At 41.0% G+C, this 20,039-nt stretch overlaps 1 protein-coding gene across 2 annotated transcripts; it reads right to left on the minus strand.

Annotated features, from left to right (window-relative positions):
• On the minus strand, positions 1–12,672 carry pitx1 (paired-like homeodomain 1). 2 transcript variants are annotated; one of them, XM_044223256.1, is made up of 5 exons: positions 12,518–12,672; positions 11,447–11,501; positions 6,222–6,371; positions 4,783–4,985; positions 1–1,329 (listed from the first exon to the last, which is right to left on the minus strand). In XM_044223256.1, the coding sequence occupies exons 2-5, from the start codon at positions 11,490–11,492 to the stop codon at positions 781–783; spliced, it is 948 nt and encodes a 315-aa protein (XP_044079191.1). In that variant the 5' UTR covers positions 11,493–11,501; positions 12,518–12,672; the 3' UTR covers positions 1–780. The 2 variants fall into 2 exon arrangements, with proteins under 2 accessions (XP_044079191.1, XP_044079192.1); XM_044223257.1 differs by lacking the exon at positions 6,222–6,371.
• Between the last annotated feature and the right edge of the window lie 7,367 nt (positions 12,673–20,039).

Consider the following 20,039-nt stretch of genomic DNA (forward strand, 5'->3'; position numbering starts at 1 on the left):
CTCTTTTCCTGGAGTTTATTCAAACAAACATGTTACCATAAACACATGAGGACTTTGAATCACCTTTTTGTATACAGTTTAGGCTAATGAACTTACTTCTGCAAAGTCTTACATTATCGTACAAAACACGTTGCACTCAAGTTAAACATGCGGGTTTTCTATTTCAGCAAACAAAATGAAACATTTCAAAGTAAAGTCACTGAACGGGAGGCGTCATGGAGTCAAACGGGCCGGTGGCACCCTGCATAGACGGTAAATAGAAAGCACACAGAAGCAGTATAAAATATGTACAGTATAAGCTAGATTTGTTTTTTCTTCTTATTGAGTCTGGATTCATGATATGCTCGACACTTTATTTTTTCTTGCAAATCCTTGTTTTGGTCGAGACCCCCCCCTCCCCCCCCAAGCCAGTCTTCAAAAGCAAGCAAGCAAGCACAAAAAAGAAAGAAATCCCATCGTCTGTTAGGCCTGTATATATTTACATTTATATATGTACAATGCAGCAATGTAACACGTCTTCATCATTTAAAAAAAAAAATCCCAAAAACCTGGACATTTTAATTGGTGTGCAAGTTCATTGGTAAACACATATAACCCGCATAATCCATTTTTTATCTCTTTTTTTTTTTGAAAAATGACTGCAACTAATCCAGTTTAGTTGTCTCTGATTTCTTTTTTTTCCCATCCGCAGGTAGCCTATAAGCTCTGACACCGTGTCCGTTTATCACATATATATTTATTTATTTATATTTGTAAAATTCAGGCCCCGCTTTTGGCCCGTCAGCTGTTGTATTGACAGGCGTTCAGGCTCGAGCCGGGGCTCTGCAGGCCGCTGTATCCAAAAGTTGGATGCTGTTTGGATTTGAGTCTGAGGGTGGCCAGGCTGGAGTTGCAAGTGTCCCGGTAAACGCTGTAGGGAGAGCCGGGAGGCCCGTACGGACACGCGGACGACGACATGGCCGAGTTGATGCCGGATGTGCCGATCCCGTTCAGGTTGCTGATGTTGTTGAGGCCCGGGGTGGGCATGCCCGGCACGGCCGAGTGGCCCATCCCGGAGGCCATGGTCATGGAGGAGATGGAGTTGGGAGCCGAGAACATGGACTGCGAGGTGAGGGGGCTCATGGAGTTGAAGAAGGTGAAGTTCTTGGTAGACAGCGGCGCCGGGGTGAGGCCCTTGTTGGTCCAGTTGTTGTAGGTGTAAGCCGGGTACATGTCGTCATAAGGCTGCATGAGGCCGCTGAACTGCGGCAGGTAGCTATTCTTGCACAGGTCCATCTGCTGGTTCCGCTCCCGCTTCCTCCACTTAGCCCGGCGGTTTTTGAACCACACCTGGAGGAGACACGCGGTTAGTACTGTGGACATGAACAGCAGTAGCCTACAGAGTGGAGCAGAGTCACCTGAGGAATGAGCGAAGTTCCTGATGTGTTTTTTTTTTTTCCTGGTCATAAAATGTCCACCATGTCTTATGGCCCCAAATCGCCAAATGTCAAAAAATATGTGGCACTATCACGAAGACAGGCAGTATATCATTTTGTAATAAAATCCAACTTTCCATTACGAATGACATTGTACCAGTGTGCTGTTAGACCCCCCCAAAGTGCTGCTGCCTTCAGGGTGTGTTGGTGTTTAGGCCACAGAACACACACAAAAATACAACAGTGTGTGTGCTATTTAAAAAAAAAAATCTAAATTAATAAATCTTTGAATGTTATGCCAATTGCAGTGTGTCATTTCTTGGGATTAAATATTTTAAAGGCGCACTCAAAAGTCCTACAACAAAATTGTACATTTGAAGCTGCAGTCCCACATTGATTGGCAGTTCTTTAATACAACATCTGTTTAATGTTCCCAGTCTAGATGTCTAAACATTTGTTTACAACAGTCTGTAAACACAGAAAAAAGGCCTAGACTGTATTTTCAATTATCATTTGAGGAAAAACACAAAGGCTTATTTGTCTCATGCTCAAACTTTTCTGTTAGGCTCTATACATTTAAATGTGGTTTTCTATATTTAAAAAAGGCACAAGCTGCTTTTTGTGAGCATACATAAACAACACTTTTTCCAAGTGAAATTTATCCTCAGTTTTTGAGTCTTGACCGGGGATTTGTATTAGAGCTGTTATGACTCTCTTCTTTTCCCCCAGAGAACAAGTCCAACTGGACATACTCCTGATTGTCTTTTCTTAATAAAATCCTCACAAATCAGTCCGGTTTGCCCAAATTTAAATTAGTCCAACACTGCACAGACTTAAACTTTAAATTCATCCAGTAAAAATCTCCTTTAATTTGCCCAAAATCATAGTGAGTTTGAAAATCAAGTCTTGAAAAGTAAAATAACTGGAAGATGAAACAGTGATTCCAAACTGCTGTTTTTTGTTTGTTTAGAATGAGCTTTTTATTAAAACCTTATTTTTTTAAGCCACATTTATTTTGAGTTGTGTTTAGTTATTTCCTCAGGAAGTGTTAAATGAGCTCTGGTCAGTGCGGAAGGATAGAAACATAATTAAATTACCAACTTTTGTCCACAATCGTCCCATATAAAAATTCTTGAAAGTTTTTTTCCAATTAAATATTCCGTGTAGAGAAAATTCGTCTTAAAATATTTGTATTTTGAATATTGTCTGAAAATTCTGATTGATTATTTATATATATATATATATATATATATATATATATATATATATATATATATATATATATATATATATATATATATATATATATATATATATAAATGTATATGAATAAGAAACGTGCCTCTGGATATCCTCACGCCTTATCGAAACCTGACAAAATATCAGTTAGTCGGCACTCTGCAAGTCATTTTTAATTCATAGTAGAAACAGTTTACAAGTGGTATCATCAGACGGGCCCGCGGAAGCTATTTATAGTTGTGCAGGGAACAGGGTGCTGCGGACAAATTGTCCACAAAGACATGAGCGATGTGACAGAGCTGCGGAGGAAACACGCAGGCTGCATTTCACAGCACCGCCTCGGCTCGTGTGAGCTTTCAGTTTCCTGTAACGAGCAAAAAAAAAAAAATACTTTAGGTTTTAATGTCATGTTAACAAGCAAAAACCTCATTAGAGCTAATTAAACGATGGTAGCACTCAAAATAACTGAGCCCGCAAATATCAGTCAGTCTCAATATATTATCTGTCAAGCTCGATTAAACACCGATGACCTTAACAGGTCAAGTCCAAACACTTTAAAATGTCAAAACATTTTATTAAATGCTCAGATATGAATCAGGAATATTCGGGCTGCGCTGTGTCACGCCACGCTCTTCACACTGTTTTCTTTTTATTCCGCCAAAAGAAAAGGCTGCACTGTATTCACTCTCCTTGGCTCCAGAAATGAAAAATCCAGCTCTCTAAACTTGTTCTGAGACTTTTTTTTTTACCCCCCCTCCCTTCCCCCGCACTTTAAATAGCTGCATGCATTTTTTTTTTTAAATGCAATTTGAGACAGTGGATTTTGCAAGGACGGGCCGCCAGGCGCCAGTTTTTTTGTTTTACGCGCGTTTCTTGCATCCACATTTATTTTTTCAGAGAAAAGAACAGCCAGCATGAATAGATGTTTAAAAAACTGCGCATTGTAATGAGTCCAATTTTTTGTCACCCAGAGTAAAATACAACGTATTGTTTTATTTATGTATTTTATTTTCAACTTTAAAGGGGGCCTATTATAAGAATTCAAATACCTTATGATTAAAGCTGGTTAAATAAGATTATTCAAATCAGACCCCCCACCCAAGTTGGTAAATGTATCGTGCTGAATAAATATAATCACATGCTGTTACTATTCATCGCACAGCTCCTAGATTTGGCTGCATGAACAGTCTCCTCTACGGGGACACATGAGGGTCCAGACTGGTGGTGATGTCATTAAAAGACAAATCCTCCAGTGGCTCCATTGATACACCCTTAAAAAAAGGATGTAATTTCCAGAAGATCCAAATAGTTAGACAGCTTTCATTTCTGCTAAATTGTCAACATGAAACATGTTAACCGGAGCCTTGCAGTTTTAGTCCTGCTTGTGTCAGAAATGCGCGCGGTGTTGAGAATTACGCACGTGTTTTAATAATGGAAGGCTTACCTTTTGGACACACTGTAGCTGACAGTCAGGGATGACTGCAAGGTAATATCTGTTACCACTACAGGTTTGAAAATCTCCCAGTATTATGTCAACGGATTTTCTCTGAATTATATCACACATTTAGTTTTCAAGTCTGTTAAAAGGATTTTCATTCAGTAAGAGTACAGGACAAAGTCGACACTGTATAGACCTCAATGCCACTTATAATATTAGAATGGATGTTGTTATCGACTTGTCCTGATTTGAAATATAAATGTTGGGAGAGCGGGTCTGTATTGACATCCTTAGTGGGAGATTTTTCCACAGTGTCGTCTTCTGCTCGGTTTAAGCAAATCAGTGGTCAACTTTGCTTCAAAATGTTAGTGGGAACAAAACTTCATCATCTGAATTCAGCGCACCTATCATACACAGTGTGACCTGATATTAAGCCGTTAATAAGTTTTATGAGTTTTTTGTACTGTTTGTTAAATATTAAAATTACTTTTTATTGTTAATTTTTATTTTGGGCTATTTCGCTTAATATTTAATTTCATTTATTTGGTTAATGTGTGTTGGAGTTATTTAATTTATTCAGGCAATTTCTTGAGAATTCTTCCACCCAACAGAAGCACCCAAGAATGCTCTAATTTATTTGTCAAATCGTCTTTACGCACACTTTACGCACGCTGCCTGCTGGCCTCTTACCCGCACTCTGGCCTCGGTCAGGTTGGTCCACACGGCGATTTCCTCCCTGGTGCTCATGTCCGGGTAGCGGTTCCTCTGGAAAGTGGCTTCCAGCTCCTGCAGCTGCTGGCTGGTGAAGTGAGTCCGCTGCCGCCGCTGCTTCTTCTTCTTGGGATCGTCAGCGTTCCCGTCATCGCTCCTGTGTTCAGCACTCCTCTCCTTTTCTGTGGGTCATAAATCGGGGTGAAATTACTGTATGCAGTATACAGCTATAGGGTACTTTGAATAGCATGCAAATAAGGGACATTTTTTACACCGAAGAAGTTAGTATTTGCACCTTAACGGTTAAATGTTTCAGTCTGAAATAGAGTGCACCAGCGTGCAAAAAATAACTAAAGCTTCAGGTCAACTATAACAGAAAATGCCTGTCAGCATGAAATAAGCAAAGCCAAAGCTCTAAATAAATTATATACAAAGTTGTTCATAAAAAATAAGCCTCAGAAGAGAAGTGACAGATTAAAGCCAAATATTTACAAACATGTCTGGGAGTTTTGTATCGATTCTTTCAAACACACTTACATCTGACTGCTTTACGTTGATAGGTCAACATTACTTTCTTTATGATGAGGTTTGTCCACTCTTATCTCCTATTTGCTATCTTGTTTTCGTGTCCTAACAAGATTGCCTCATTAAACTGAGGGGTCAACACGTGCAAAGGTTAGTCTCTTGAATGTTTGCCGAAAATAGAGTGACTTTAAACTTAAAGACACAACATAATTTTTATATTATGCCCCATAAGTTATTTCAACAAAGGAAATGAGAAATAAATGCCATTCAACCGTATTTGCTATTTCTTCCTCATGTGGAATGAGACAGAGAAAAAAAGAGCCCTTTTTTTCTAAAAATGTGGCAAAGTTGAAGAACAAAAAGCTTGTCCAAGAATTGTTAATACAGACCTTCTGGCTTTCAGTTTAGATTGGTGGACGGGCCCAATATTTATAGTTTGTTTTAATGCATTTACTGACAGCAGGCCAGACTGTTCTGCACATTTTTCCCTGACAGACCTCGGGATCCTGCCAAGTGTTTGGTTCAGCCAGCGCAATAAACAAAAATGGGGTGTAACTGCACCAAAACTAGACTTTTTCCCCCCTGTTCTGTTGTGTTTATGCGCATTAAACGGGAGAGTAGAAATATACCAAAGTAACATTTACTGCAAATGGGTTTTGATGTATTATCCATGAGCATGTGGCACCGTAACACACGGAAATAAATCGTCATTGCAGTGAGAATAAGCAAACACTGGGGCATAAGTTAGCTCAAATATTGTATCCTTTTCCGTAGCGGTAAACTGCTGGGATGCCTCTGTGACAGCCCACCGTAAACGTGCTTATGGAGACGTAAAATAAATTGTTATTGCACTCAGAAGGAATCGAGTTGCTAAAAGCACTCTGACTGTGTACCTGCCAACTCTGTGTCTGAAGACTCGCTGCTTGAGTTCTCTAAAGTTTCTCGGCTGCTGTTTGAAGTTCTCGGTAAATGAAACGCGGGGGCCACGTCGCGGGCCGGCGGTGCTCTCACTGCCTCTGCGATTCTGTCCAAATTCATCCCACCTTGAAGAGAAGGATGCGTACAAAGAGGAAATGGGGTGAATCCTGGGGTGCACAAAGCTTTCCTCAACGGCTAAAAATCCACCCTCTGCCAGACACACACCACGACATGAGAGGATGAACCATACAGGGAGAATTTCCACCAGAGTTGTGTTCTTCCACAAAAAAAAGACTTGGAGGAAAGAAATCACACAGCCCCCTTTCCCTCCTCTACAGCAGTGGCGACCCAGTGCGCTCTCCTTCTCTCCGCTGCAGGGAAAAGCTTCTGCCCGCTGTGACCGAGAGAAAGCTCCGGCTCTCCAACCCACACAGGAGACCCACCCATCTGCTGCGTTTAACCTCCCCAAAATGAGCGAGTCCCACCCACTAAGCCTGCCCGCTGCAAGAAAATATCCACCCAAACAAGATATTTAGTCTGACGTCAAGTTTAAACCAATGCAAAAAAAAGAGCTATTAATTCATTAGACGTTTGGTTTTGTCGCGTGCACATCAGCAGATGTCTTCCGTCACGTTTAAGTCACCAAGTGGATTTATAACCCACCAGTTTGTTCACTTGTTGATAGACCTATGAGACTCAATATTGGACTAAATACTTAATGTAGACATCTTTTGCAGCGTTCATTTGCTTTTTTCAGTTGTCGGGAGCGCGCAATGCTTTGCTCTTTAGGAGTAAAATGGGCCTTTTATTCGTACAGGCATGTTTGAAATTTGTCCAGCGCAACGCAGCTGGGTGCGCTTATACACACACACACTCCCCACACAATGTATATCTCGGATATGTACTGAGCTGAATAAACATTTGCCATCTAACACGGGCATGAACAGTTACTGTGTCTTCAGTATGAACAGTGCATGATAATACGAAGATTACTGTGCGTATGAATGACACGCACTGTAAAGTGACAAGTGTCACTCTATCAGCTCATTGTTTCACCACAAATAAACAATCAGGATTAATAAAAGCCAGGTAGATCAGAGCTCTCATTACTTTAACGCACGTTGTTACCTGGACTGCAGGGCCAACACCAGGCTGTTTTCCACCAAATAACTTGGTGAACAACAAGCTGACCCTTTCCCCAAACAGCCACCGGTTTATAATCAAACTTCAACAAGGTGCACTCAGCGGTCTGACTACACTGCAGGAGCCCAACCTTTCAGCGCAGATCCCATTATGATTGATGGTCCGCTAATATGATCTGATTACATATAACCTTAATATGGCTACTGATGGTGATGGTTCAGTACGTTTTGTTGGAGCCGACGTACAAATGGCAGCCAGTGGTGGCCAGTTGCAGGCGCTTGGTCATCACTGAATAGGCGGGATTACGCTTTATATCTGCTTCACCACGGTGGAGAGTGAAAGTATTCAGGCAACTTGGAATCCAAACCTAGTCAAGTCCTGGTGTACACTTTATTTAAAGTTGGGAAAGAGCTACAAGTGAATTTTAAATCGAAATTTCAAATCGGATGTTATAATTTCCGAGTGGTTCTGGATTATCATCTGTCATCCCTGACGCGCATGCACAGTGCTTGCATTGACTCACAGCGTAGTTAAAGTGAACTGTAACCCTCTGAACATTCATATGCCTGTGTGGAGAACTACAGAGCTTCGTCCAGATACTGACATCAGTGTGTGCTGCACTGGAGTAAAACATGCAGTAAAACTTGTAGTAATGTAGCAGCTGCAGTAGAAATCAGACGATTTATTTTACAAACTTCTGTTAGAAAACGCAGCGGCGCCTGATGGCCACAAAACACGGAGGCCAAACTTCTTGGTTTCAATTAGTTTGAAGTCAGGATGGCGCCAGGTGAGGCCTTATTGTAATACTTTAAGGTTTAAGTAGACCTGGTGCATCTTGGGAAGTCAGGGAGGGGATTTGTTTTTATTTCAAACCAATAAGAGTTTTTGTTAGTGTGCCTATAGTGTGCGCATTATCTGCCTCTGTGTGTGCTAAGAGCTCTTTTTAGTGTGACTGTGCATGTGTAGACCTTCTGCAAAATTTCAAGTATGAATCGTTTACTGTAGTGGACCTACAGAGTCTTAAAATCGTAGTTCTTACACTGAAATGAAGGCAAACATTTGCCAATGGAGTCAGAAACGTGTTCCTCTTAAACATGTTTTTCTTGAATTAAGTATTTTTTTTCCTGCTGAAAAATGAAACAAGTCAAACTGTTCAAATACAGCGGCAAAATGAATCTCTTGAGGAAAATCAGCTCTAAATGGGAAAGGACAGATGTTTTGTTGTGTCTCTGCGCAATTATGCTTAGACAGAAAACCAAGTGCAAAACATGAATGACGTCAATGTACGCATTTCTTTGATTACAGACTGTCGCTTTTCGTCTCTCCTGCAATATGAGTCCAGCTGACCTTGCTGTGGCTCGGCCTGTAGCCTACATGTGTCAGGTAAACGTGCACCGGCTCAGGCCTCACCGTCTGAGACTCGGACTGTCACCGGCGCCAGTCTCGAGCATTTTCGGCCATTGTATGACAGTGACTTCTGACATGAGATCCCCGTCCGACCGGAAAACTCCCCCCGAAGGCCCTTTCAAAAGACAATTGTGCAAGCTCTCAACAATCACTTGCCGTTTTCCAGCTAGGCTATATTTGTTCAGCCTCTCTTTGCACAGAGCTGTTCTGAAGAGAGTGGGGCCCATATAAGCGCTTGTGTTATTTCTGCACATTACAGGCCTTCATTAATTCATTGTAATTAAGGAATCTGAATAGCTAGAAATTGAATTAAACGATCCATGGATTGTTTTGTTCGTTGTTTTTTTGTTTAAAAAAAAATAGCAGAATTATGTCATTATTAGACTATCCAGCTCCAACATGCGTCATGGAGGCCTGTTGTGTGCAGTCATAAGCCTGTAACAAGTTCGAACCTCACCTTCTGAAGTGCCCTTGGGCAGGAAACCACTATCCCTTACCTGCTTACACTCTTTCTGAGCCGCGGCCAAGTGCGTAAAATGGGTTTGAAGAGCTATTTGGCGCAGAAAACGAGACAAATTTAACTGCAAACACGAGGCTAAGCGGAAGAGCCCTGTGCGGAAGTGACTTCGAGGACCTGGTCACCCCATTGTGTCCGCAGGTGGTATTTACTATGCAGGTTGTTAAACTCGAAATCGGTGCGTGTTAGTTAGGGGTTGGTGGATACATTGCGTAACTCTGAAGTGTGTACGGCTCTGGGTGGGTCAGTAAGAGCAGTAGTGCAGTTTTAGCCTAAAAAAGCCAGTTTCCTAATATTATATGAATATTACAGCAGCACTATAGTAGATAATAATCACAATAAACCCGCTGACCCTTGAAGTCCCCACAGGAATATTAAAGGATTTACAGCACATGGAGATTTTCCATGGAGGAGTTCCTGTGAGTCTACCTTCCTCTGTCCTCCAGCTGATATTACAGGCTGATAGATGGAGGTAATCTAAATACCCAGCCTCCTCAGCCTGCATCCCTGCCTGCGTCCTGCTCCTCCTCTGCTTTGGAGGGCACTTGCGTGTGATGGATGAGTTAAAAAGCCTTTCCATCCGGCAGGACAGGTTAAAGGCCAGTGGCAATGCAAACACTCATATTTTTCCTCCACCAAGAAGTGAAAATAAACTCTGCGAACTCCGTTAATCACACACCAAACACACACACACACAAATACAGTCTTGGTGTATTTTTTTCTCTCTTAACTGTAAGGCAACCAAACAAAGTAAAGCGAACCACGGGGCCCAAAAACAAAGCATATAGAAAATTAAAGCTGACGAGCAGTTTCAAAGGCAGGACAGCAGTGGAGATGTAACTGGACACGGTGGGTAACTGGAGAAGGACAGAGCTGATTATTTCCTTGGTGATGGTTTGCTTGGTCCAAGGCCTGTTTGACCTGGAGCCTGACAACCAACAAACAACCTGACAGAGGGGATGCAAGTGTAAATACAACAACCACCTCTAATGGCCATCACAGGGAAACACTCATAAGAAAAACTATAAAAATACCAGAAAATATGGGATTTTTTTTTGTTTGAATTTCCTATAAATGACTTTCCTAGTTTAACTTTAACCAGTTCGGCATCCACACATACATCATACTGCATGTTTACTCAGCCCAGCAGTCGTTTACTGTGATTTTATCGAAAAATAAAAAGCTTGACAATTTGCGTTGAGATGGAATTAGTCTTCGAAAAATACATATTTGTCACACAAGTTTCGTGATAGTCGGCTACTTCAAAAAACAAACAAACAATAAAATGTGTCTATTAGCAACATAGATTCCACTGTAACTTTAATGAAGGTCCGTGCTGCATCTGACCTTTAAGCTCAAGCTGCTTTATTATTATAAATGATTATTTGCTGAAAGAAACTTCGGTTTGAATGGACTGTACAGAGCCAATCTCCGCCTCACACGCATGTCTATCATTTAAAGGTCTTTAAAAAAAACCGAATATTTTTCACGTCTCCATTTTAGTTCTTTCTTTGGTCTGTGATTAAATCCAGGTTTACGGAAAACCTCCTTTTTAAAATGTGTGATCAAAAACTTTATTTATTGTGATGAGAAAAAATATTTTATGTAAATTTCTGCTTTTGGAAACAAATTTTCCTTCTGAATAGAGCTTTTTGTTACTTGCTGACAATCTGGCTTGAATTCCCCCCCTATTTTTTGTGTTTTTCAAAAGCAAAACAATTCACCAGGAAATCATTATCAGAAACCAGACACACAAAATAAAGCAGATTATAAGTGGAAGTAAAACTCAACTATATTGTTGAAAATGTTGTTTCAGTCTGCTTTCATTCGATTTCCGCACGCTTCCATTTGCATCTCATTATCTGATATTTCCGCATATCAGCATGTCGTAAATGCCCTGCGCATTAATTCACCACATAGCAAACATATTGCATCTAAAAGCAGATGCCTGTGAACACGCACAGCCTGTGTGCTGCGAGATTTACCAATAACAAGTTAGAGTAGGTCCGTACTTAGACTACAGCATCCTTTTGCTTTACATGAGTTTCTAGTTTTGCATATAGTATCAAACTATGAAAAACTCTAACTTTCTCAAAGGCATTATAATTATATAACCGAGTATAAAAATCATACCTGGGTCCCCACAAGAAATCCCATTCTTCGACAGATTCAGTTCCATTCCAGTTGCCTGAAAAGCAGAAGAAGAAAGTTGCATCAGAAGAAAAAATTCCTGCATATCAAAGTCTTAAAAAACCCCCCATTTATTTTCCTCTCTTTAACAAAGTAGTGTTATAATTAAAATATTTTTACTGATACTTAATAAATTAAACTTAGTTCAAAACCAACAGCTAATAATCATGTAATACAACGTTGCTACATCACAGGAAACGTTCGTGTTGAATCTTTGTGAGTCCTTGGCAAACACATTTATTTTTAGAAAGAAAAATTATATAAAAAAAAAATCCAAGTTAATGCAGCCAAAACAATAAAAAAAAAACATAACTTACCAAGCAACAAACCTAAACTTTTCACCAATACCTTCACGTTTCATGTTTTGAGCCCTCAGTAACATCCCTAACCCACACACACACACACACACACACACACACACACACACACACACACACAGCCCCTCTTATCTACAGGAATCCCTTTGCTGCTTATGTCCTCAATAAATCTTTTCTCAGCTCCTTTCTGTCCCTCGGCCGGCGTTCACAAGCTTCAGTGGCGCACCAGCCTGCACTGTATATTCATTTGGTTCATTTAAGACATTAATGCAGTTTCGCTGGAGTACACTGGAAATATTACAGTAGGCTTCAGGCTATGTCTGGCTGACAAAGATGCTCACACACCCTGAATGGCAGTGACTCTCTTTTAGCTGCCAACTAATATTTTCTACAGACGCTGCTGCTGTTTAACTCCAGATTTCGCTGCTGTGCGTAAAGCTCCATCCACTCAGTCTCCGGCCTCTCTACGGCCACTGCAGCCTCTCTGATCCAAACTAACCGACAACACGCACTGCTGAATGGAGTCAGCACTCAACATTTAATTTTTTGCATCATGCTTAACACGGACTCATGTGTGACTCATATTTGCAACATCTGAAGCGTAAAACGGCCAAGAGCGGGATGCCAGCCAACCTTCTTTCCGGGTCCCTGAGCTAAAATTCAGCGACCTGACAGACAAGGTGCGTGTTTTACTCACCAGTTGGTTGCCAGCAGAGGCAGACGACAGAAAAAAAATGAATACAGCCTCAGAGTTTCCCCATGCAGGTGTTCAGTAAATCCACTTATGCGTCGGCTGCGCGTAAACGCTGCGTCCGCGGTAATCAGCGCTTTGGTTGCGTCTCTGCGGCGCTGCCTTGGTTTTCTTCGCCAGCGATCTGCAGCACGCCTCGCGGTGACGTCACTACAACACAACCCCCCCACTCCCCACCGCCGCCACCATCTCCCGAGTGGTCTCATCCTCTTGATCCTCCTGCACCTTCAGTCTCCTCTTCATCCCAGTGCTTTTTTCCCCCATCTTAATAATTTTTTTTATCCTCATCAAATTCCACAACTTTATCATCCTCACCTGACGTCACCCTCATCTTCATCCTCATTATCTTCCAAAATGTATACCATTCTCAGTTTCTGATCTTCATCTTAAAATGTTTTCATCCTCATCCTTATTTCTCAACCCTAGAGCAACAAGCAGGAAGAGTACAATTAAAGTATAATAAAACTTAAAAAATGAAAGTATAATAATACTTTAATAATAATACTTTAATAATAATAATAATAATAATAATAATAACAATAATAATAATAATACTAATAATAATAATAATAATAATAATGGCGTTTTTATTTCAGTTTATACTTTTAAAAACAATTAATCTTGTGCAAACCTGCTCATATTTTCCTCTCTGACAGCGGCTGTGAAGAAAAACTGTTTCGGTGTGAAAAGTTGAGGCTTAAGAGTTTTTGAGTCCATCATTTGTGTGCAATCCACTTTTTAAACAGCTTTTCTGTAAACTCACAGGTTTTCTTGGACTTGAAAAAACTGTTAGGCAGCTTGAAAAATCTCAGTTATGGTCTGCCGTGTCACCCAGGTAGAAGAATGAAACACACACGTCTGGTATTTTAGTTTTTACTCTTCTAGATATTTATTTCAAAAACAGGCAGCAATTTAAACTTCATTGATCACACGAGCTTCCAGGTTCTGTTGCATTTTTTTATGTTACTTAGCTTGTCACACACGAAATCTCAATATTGTACTGATACAGTGGGCAGCAGTTAATTTCTATAGCCTAATTTACAGCAGGAAGTCTTTGCAGATTGTTTGGGTGCGGGCACTAATAATGTTTCTCTTCACGATAATGAATTGATTCGGCAAACAAAAAGCCGTCTGAACATTATAGCCTGAATCCCTTGTTAACGGACGATTATTTAAACAATGAATTGTTCATATCCTAATATTTACACGCAGGTTTAAGCAATGTTTTGTTCTGCTGTTGGTTTTACATTAATCAAAACATTTGAATTGTGCTATTATTTTATTTGTTCTGTGGCTTAAATGCTGGGACTACGGCTGAATTAGAGATGTTTTATTGTTAAAATAAAATGAACTAGAAAATAATATTCTCTGGAAAACAAAAGATGGAAGCATTCAGGCCTTTGTGTGTCTTTGAGCTGCTGAAGCGCAGCGGTGGAGAGGGAAACGAAGACACAAAACACAACGAAAACGACGAAGATACAACACTTTTATAAATCCTTTAGCTAAAGCAAATAAACAGATGATTCGGGTCAGTTCTTAAGCGCTGCAGCACGGTTGTTTTAATACACAAAAGGCCTAAAAAGGTGAAGTAACATAGTAGGCCACAAGTAGCCAAGACCGAGATTAAAGTAGATTTAGACTGTGAGCCGTGGGCGGACTGGATCACTGATTAAGCCTTTTAATAAAACCATGAAAGTGAACAGCTACAATATAAAAAAGATTTGACATACATATACAGTATCTGAAAAGCCATTACAAGTGGAGTTTTTCATGCATGTCCTTATCAACATCCTTATTGCAGACTTTGAATCGAGACAAAAACACACACTCTGGATTTCAAACGTCCACAGCCAACATGTGCAGCCCACGCACGCACAGCCAGTCCCACCTCTGAACCACCACAGCGTCTGTGTGGCAAAGAATATTTCCAGCTCCACGTACTTGGTTTGCAAGCTCCTTCTTTTGGCCTGAGACATGGGAGAAAGTGTGAAATTTGTCCCACCCTTACACTTTCCTTTTTAACTCGGCCAAGAGCTGCGCACGAAGCAAAGCCCGGCTCTGAGAGAGGGATCCTGGAGGGATTAAAAGGGAGCTGCGGGCCTCACTCCAGGACACGGACAGACCTCCTTCCCATGGTGCCTCTCACCTATCCTCACGTCAGCTGTTTTTTTTTCTTTTCTTGTTCAGGAGCACACCAGGTTACTCCTGTATCAAAATGGACGTGTTACTAGTGCTGCACATACAGGTGAGATGCAGTGACATAATAACCAGGCCTGGACAGTTTTGATATTACTGCCAGGCGCTTACAGTCAGAAGCAGCTCTTGCTTGATTTTAATGTCAAATAAAGACTAAATTGAGATTAATTTATACTAGAAGACAATAATAATGAGCTAAAAAACACTTGCAGCGCCTCATTAATAGTTGAATTTGACCAAATTATGTAAACTTATTCCATGGCTGTAACTTAAAGTCTGCACCTCATGCCTCAAACAGCTGAGTCATCCTGATTGATTGGAGCCACATTACAAGTGTGTTCTTGTGACTCCCATTAGGCCTCAATACTGACAATACTAACCCCAGCTCCTTAGCATGCAACTGTATCCACTAAATAATAATAATAGACAATATCAGCCTGTGCACCTGTGAGGCCTGCATTGCTAAGTGAGTCTTTCACACTCAGTCTCTCACACACGTTTGTTTTCACTATCCCTGTGGGGGTCGTTGACAATGCCTTCCCTAGCCCCTAACCTTAACCATCACAACTAAGTGCCTAACCCTTACCCTAACCTTAATCTTAGCCTAATTGTAACCTGTACCCTAAAACCAAGTCTTAACCCTCAAAGCAGTCTCTACCTGTGGGGACCTCAATTTTTGTCCCCACGGTGACATAAGTCCTGATGGGTTAGTGTACATTTAGGTTAAAGTCCCCACCAGGATATAAGAACATAACGCACACACACACTCTCTCTCTCTATAATTAGGTAGTAGTCAGGCAGGTAGGAGAATGCTGTGATTACTCGAGTGACTCGGAGTTAAGTAGTGCCCTGAAGGTGAGGCTGTGGCCTCATCTCTCCTGTGTAAATAGGTGGAGGGATTATTAAGCTCGTTTTGGAGTGTGTGTGAAGGGGGAGGAGGTGTGTGTGTCTGTGGTCAGGACCTGTCTGATGGTCACCCCCACAGCGTAAATAGCTATTCCTAAATAACAGAAGGGCTGATACGCACTGGAAAGGTGGAAAACAAGCTCACACCCACGTCAGGAGAAGGGTTTGAGTTTGGAGGAGGTTGGATCCCGTGTGTGTGTGTGTGTGTGTGTGTGTGTGTGTGTGTTCAGGATACATTTAACACACACAAGCATCACACACTTGCAGAGTCGTGTGTGTTTCTGAATCCGGTTCATCTGTTGTAATCTGGTCTAACCCACAGAAAAGAGTACTATTGCTTTTCTTTTTCTCTTCACTGTAGCCCTTCAACCAGAGACTCCCAGCGAGCTCCCCATCCAGGACCATCATAATAAAGCTGGTGGCATTAAGGCCTGTTTCCGCTGAGTGAGGAGCAGAGAAGTGCTTTTGAACCGTGTGTCGTCCAGACTCTGTAGAATCAATCAGGAGGATTTTGCGAGTTTGACGCTGGGCAGCTCGACAGGATGGAAAGCCTTTTGTAACGTTGCAGCCGTTTTTCGAACTCAGAGCAGAGCTGGAGAGTCCGCCTGCATGTCAACAAGCCAAACACCCAACCAGCCAGCCTCCCCAGATGCTCAGACAGATACACAACAGACTTTTAGACAGACTGCCAGCAAGCCATGTTATTTACTGCATAAAGTTTCCACTACTATTGATATCGATCTACTTCAAAACATGTGAGCGGATGAGGATGAAGTCACCCTCTCATCACTGAGGCTATTATGAGGAATGGATGCTTCCCAGTTGCCTTTTTTTTTCTTTGAAGCAGTCCCCCTTGAAGTGTGTTGAAAACGCAGATGTCACAGTTTCCAATCGGCAGAGAAATTAGTGATGTTTTGATTGCGCAGGGCTCGGAGATTACCAACGTAAACAGGTCTGGTGCATAGATCATCATTTCAAGAGGAGGCATCATCCCTTTTTTCCACTTTATCCAGACTCAGCGGGCCTCTTTGGCTTAGTACTGATGAGAAGCGGACGTCCAGCTTCCAGTTTTTCATCTGAGCATCAACCTAATGCTAAAGTGATATTTCCTTTTGGTAGAACATTCAAATGGCTGACCACCAAAACTGGCTGCTCTAGCACCACACTTGGCCTGAGTTTGTCTAAAAAAACGTCGTTCCATCACTTCCTTTGGCTTAATAATTAAAAACAGGCGAGTAATAAATATGTCATCTTCTTTCAGTGCAGATTTTAAGATCTCTTAAAAGAATGTTTTCCTGTTTTCCAGGGATGCTGATTTTGGAGGTTTAAACTCCTGAACTTAACACTAACTAGCAATTTTAAAATGATCCACCAAAGTAAAGCATCACTTAAAAAACAACACTCACTCATTATTGACTGCTGGTGTGAAAATGCAGCACATCCTGGGCTGGCATTCAAGTTTACTCTTCTAAAGACATCTGATCCTAAAATTATTCATTGTTTGATGATAGATTCACATTATTTGTGTCCATCTCCATTAAAATGATGCCCAAGACATCTGCAATATTTCCATTTGATGGGATACTGTCAGAGTGGTGTTCAAGAGATGAAGGGTCAAGTCATATTTAAGAATTAACATGTCATACTATATGACTAAAATGACACGTACTTTAGCCACAAATTCATTGGCTAATAAGCCAATGAATCCAAGAACAAACATAATTTATGAAGTAATTTATTCTCTTCCTGTGTTTTGAGGGAAGTCAGGTACAGGAAAAACTCTCCAACAAAGACAAACTACCAGCTGGACCTACGTGAGATTTTTAACCACAAGAATAATACTACATGTACCAATTCATGAATTGAAAACCAAAACTGCAACAGGCTATTGTGCACGGTGGCGGCTCCAAATGGCAGCAACAGGTAACTGTTAGAAAACTGTGTGAACCTCAATACCCAGAAATCCCTAAAAGCACACATGTTCATCAACCCGGTGAGTCTGAGATCAGTTTAGATTGATGCGAAGAGCAAAAGACTTAACATTGTGCAGATGGGCACTTCTAAGAATCAATTTTCCACTTCCTGTGACTTGATTTCGTTTAACTGATTGAACCTGACACTAGAAGTTCATTTGGGCAGATTAAGTGAATCTGTTGGGTCAATTTTCAACTGAGACTAAGACGAGCGTACATGTGTGTTTTTGTATAAAAAAAAATCTTCACTACACAGTAGCTGTAAATCCCCCAATACACTGCTTCCTCTTTGTTAAAGCATGGAAATTCAAGATCTTAAACATCAAAATGTTTGTAGGAATCTGAGTAGTCCTCTCTCTTTAGTCTTGTTTTGTTTATCAAGTGAACTGAAAGCTGAGAGACACAACAGCAGCAGGGACACAGGATACAAATAGGTCCTCCAGGATTCAGTCAGACCAGCAGGAGTTCATGTCCACAGGCAGAAGTCTTAAACAATAAACCATCACTATGCTTTGCACAGTAAGATTTTAAACCGCGGCTATTTATTCCACAATGAGGTTTCCATATCTGTTTATCCCTTCAATCCACCTGCATCTATAAATGATAAAAACTAATCCAGAGGAACAGGCCTGTTTTGTATTCAGAAACACCTTGAGCTGCATGGAGCGCATGGTGCTATATCTGTGTTGTCCCAAATGGGATTAAAGTACTGATTTCACTCACTGAGGGAGTTTGTATTAGACATGATGTGTGTCTGGTTGGTGCTGTTTATCCCACACAACCTCATTGATAATCGCTTAAAACAGATTTCCAATATTAGTTGCACAAAAAAGTCTTTAGAAAAAAATTCCTTTCTTTTTTTTGGTTCTTCACTTTTGATAGATTGTTTTATTTACCGTCTCTCTCAAACATCTGGATTCTGGCCTCTGGAGCGGCACACAGCACTGAACAAGCTTGGCTGTGGCTCGGCGAGCTCTGAGATTTATGGCAGAGGCTTATAGCACTCTGCTGTGTTTGGGATAGCATTGCCCTGCGTCGTCCCACTAAGATCACTATACTCTCTCCTCCCCTGCTTCCCCGCTTTCAATCCAACCTCTGGCTCATCGAGGAAAACTGTCTGCCCCCTTCTTCCCCTCAGTCTGCTTCTGTCACCAGCGAGGGACAATAAAAACCACAAGGTCATATGGCTTCTCTGATTACAAGAGAATGTTGACTGTTCGGTTTAAGGGGCTCAATGAGGCCTCGTGGTTCTTCACATTTGGGTGATTTAAGTTATCTTTAAGCAATACAAACAGTAAAATGGATGTATTTCTTCACCTTACCTAACTATTGATTATCTTTAGACAGCTTAAACCCATCTTGTACACCTATCCTGAGGTCTGCAACCAACAAAAACAAACCAAAAATTTTTGAGAAACCTCAATTTCCATGATTTTATGGATAAATAAACTGAACCTTGACTAATAATTCTGTCCTCACAGGAAAACGGACATGACCCATGTTTGTTTCCCTGTCAAGGACGACTTGTCGTTTCACAATGAAGTAGTGTAACATCACTATCATTTGGTAAATGTTGGTTTCGTCTAACCCTGACCAGGATCTTTTCTCGAACCTTGAAGAAATAGTTTTTTTGGAAATACGGTTATTGGCTTTCTGGTGGAAAGTTGGATGAGAAGATCGATACCTCTCATGTTTGTCTGTTAAATATAAAGCTACAGCTGGTTAGCTTAGCTTAGCATAAAGCCTGGAAACAAGGGGAAACAGCTGCCTGGCTCTATCCAAAGGTAACAAATTCTGCCTACCAGCACCCCTAAAGCTCACTAATTAACACATTATATTTTGTTTGTTTAATTTGTACAAAACCCGAAGTATAAAAATGACAATTCGCTGATTTATGGGCGGTTATGTGCCGGCCTATTCTTGAGTAGTTGCCAAGCAACCAGCAGAGCTGCCAGGGAGTTACTGCTCAGAGCCAAGAAATAGTACAGCACATAAGCCCCCGTAAAATGGCGAATCGTCAGTTTTAACACCAAAGTCTTCTTAGGGATTAAACAAACAAGACATAATGTGTTTATTAGATGCTTTAGCTTTAGATGGATTTTGTTACCTTTTGGAGAGAGCCAGGTTAGCTGTTTGCCCCATTTTCTAGTCTTTGTGCTAAGCTAACTGGCTGCTGGCTTAGACTTATATTTAATGGACAGATATGGGAGTGGTAGCAATCGTCTCATCTAACTTTCTGCCAGAAAGCAAACAAGCATATTTCCAAAAATGTCGAACTTTTGCTTTAATCTAGTAGTTTTAACCTTACTAAACCTTAGCCACAGAGGTGGAAGATCAGAAAAATGCTCATATAAATTATTTTTGTAATGGTCATTTGTAAAAGTTTTGGAAGG

This window comes from Siniperca chuatsi, linkage group LG14 (genome assembly GCF_020085105.1).
Source record: "Siniperca chuatsi isolate FFG_IHB_CAS linkage group LG14, ASM2008510v1, whole genome shotgun sequence".
NCBI classification, from domain to species: Eukaryota; Metazoa; Chordata; class Actinopteri; order Centrarchiformes; family Sinipercidae; genus Siniperca; species Siniperca chuatsi.

Bases quoted from the DNA above. Each gene is read 5' to 3' on its own strand.
- pitx1 (XM_044223256.1), bottom strand. From the start codon at position 11,492: ATGGAACTGAATCTGTCGAAGAATGGGATTTCTTGTGGGGACCCAG. The intron at 6,372-11,446 runs GTATGATTTTTA...CTTCTCTTCAAG, and splicing joins GATTTCTTGTGGGGACCCAG to GTGGGATGAATTTGGACAGA. The intron at 1,330-4,782 runs GTAAGAGGCCAG...TGTCTCCTCCAG, and splicing joins TGACCGAGGCCAGAGTGCGG to GTGTGGTTCAAAAACCGCCG.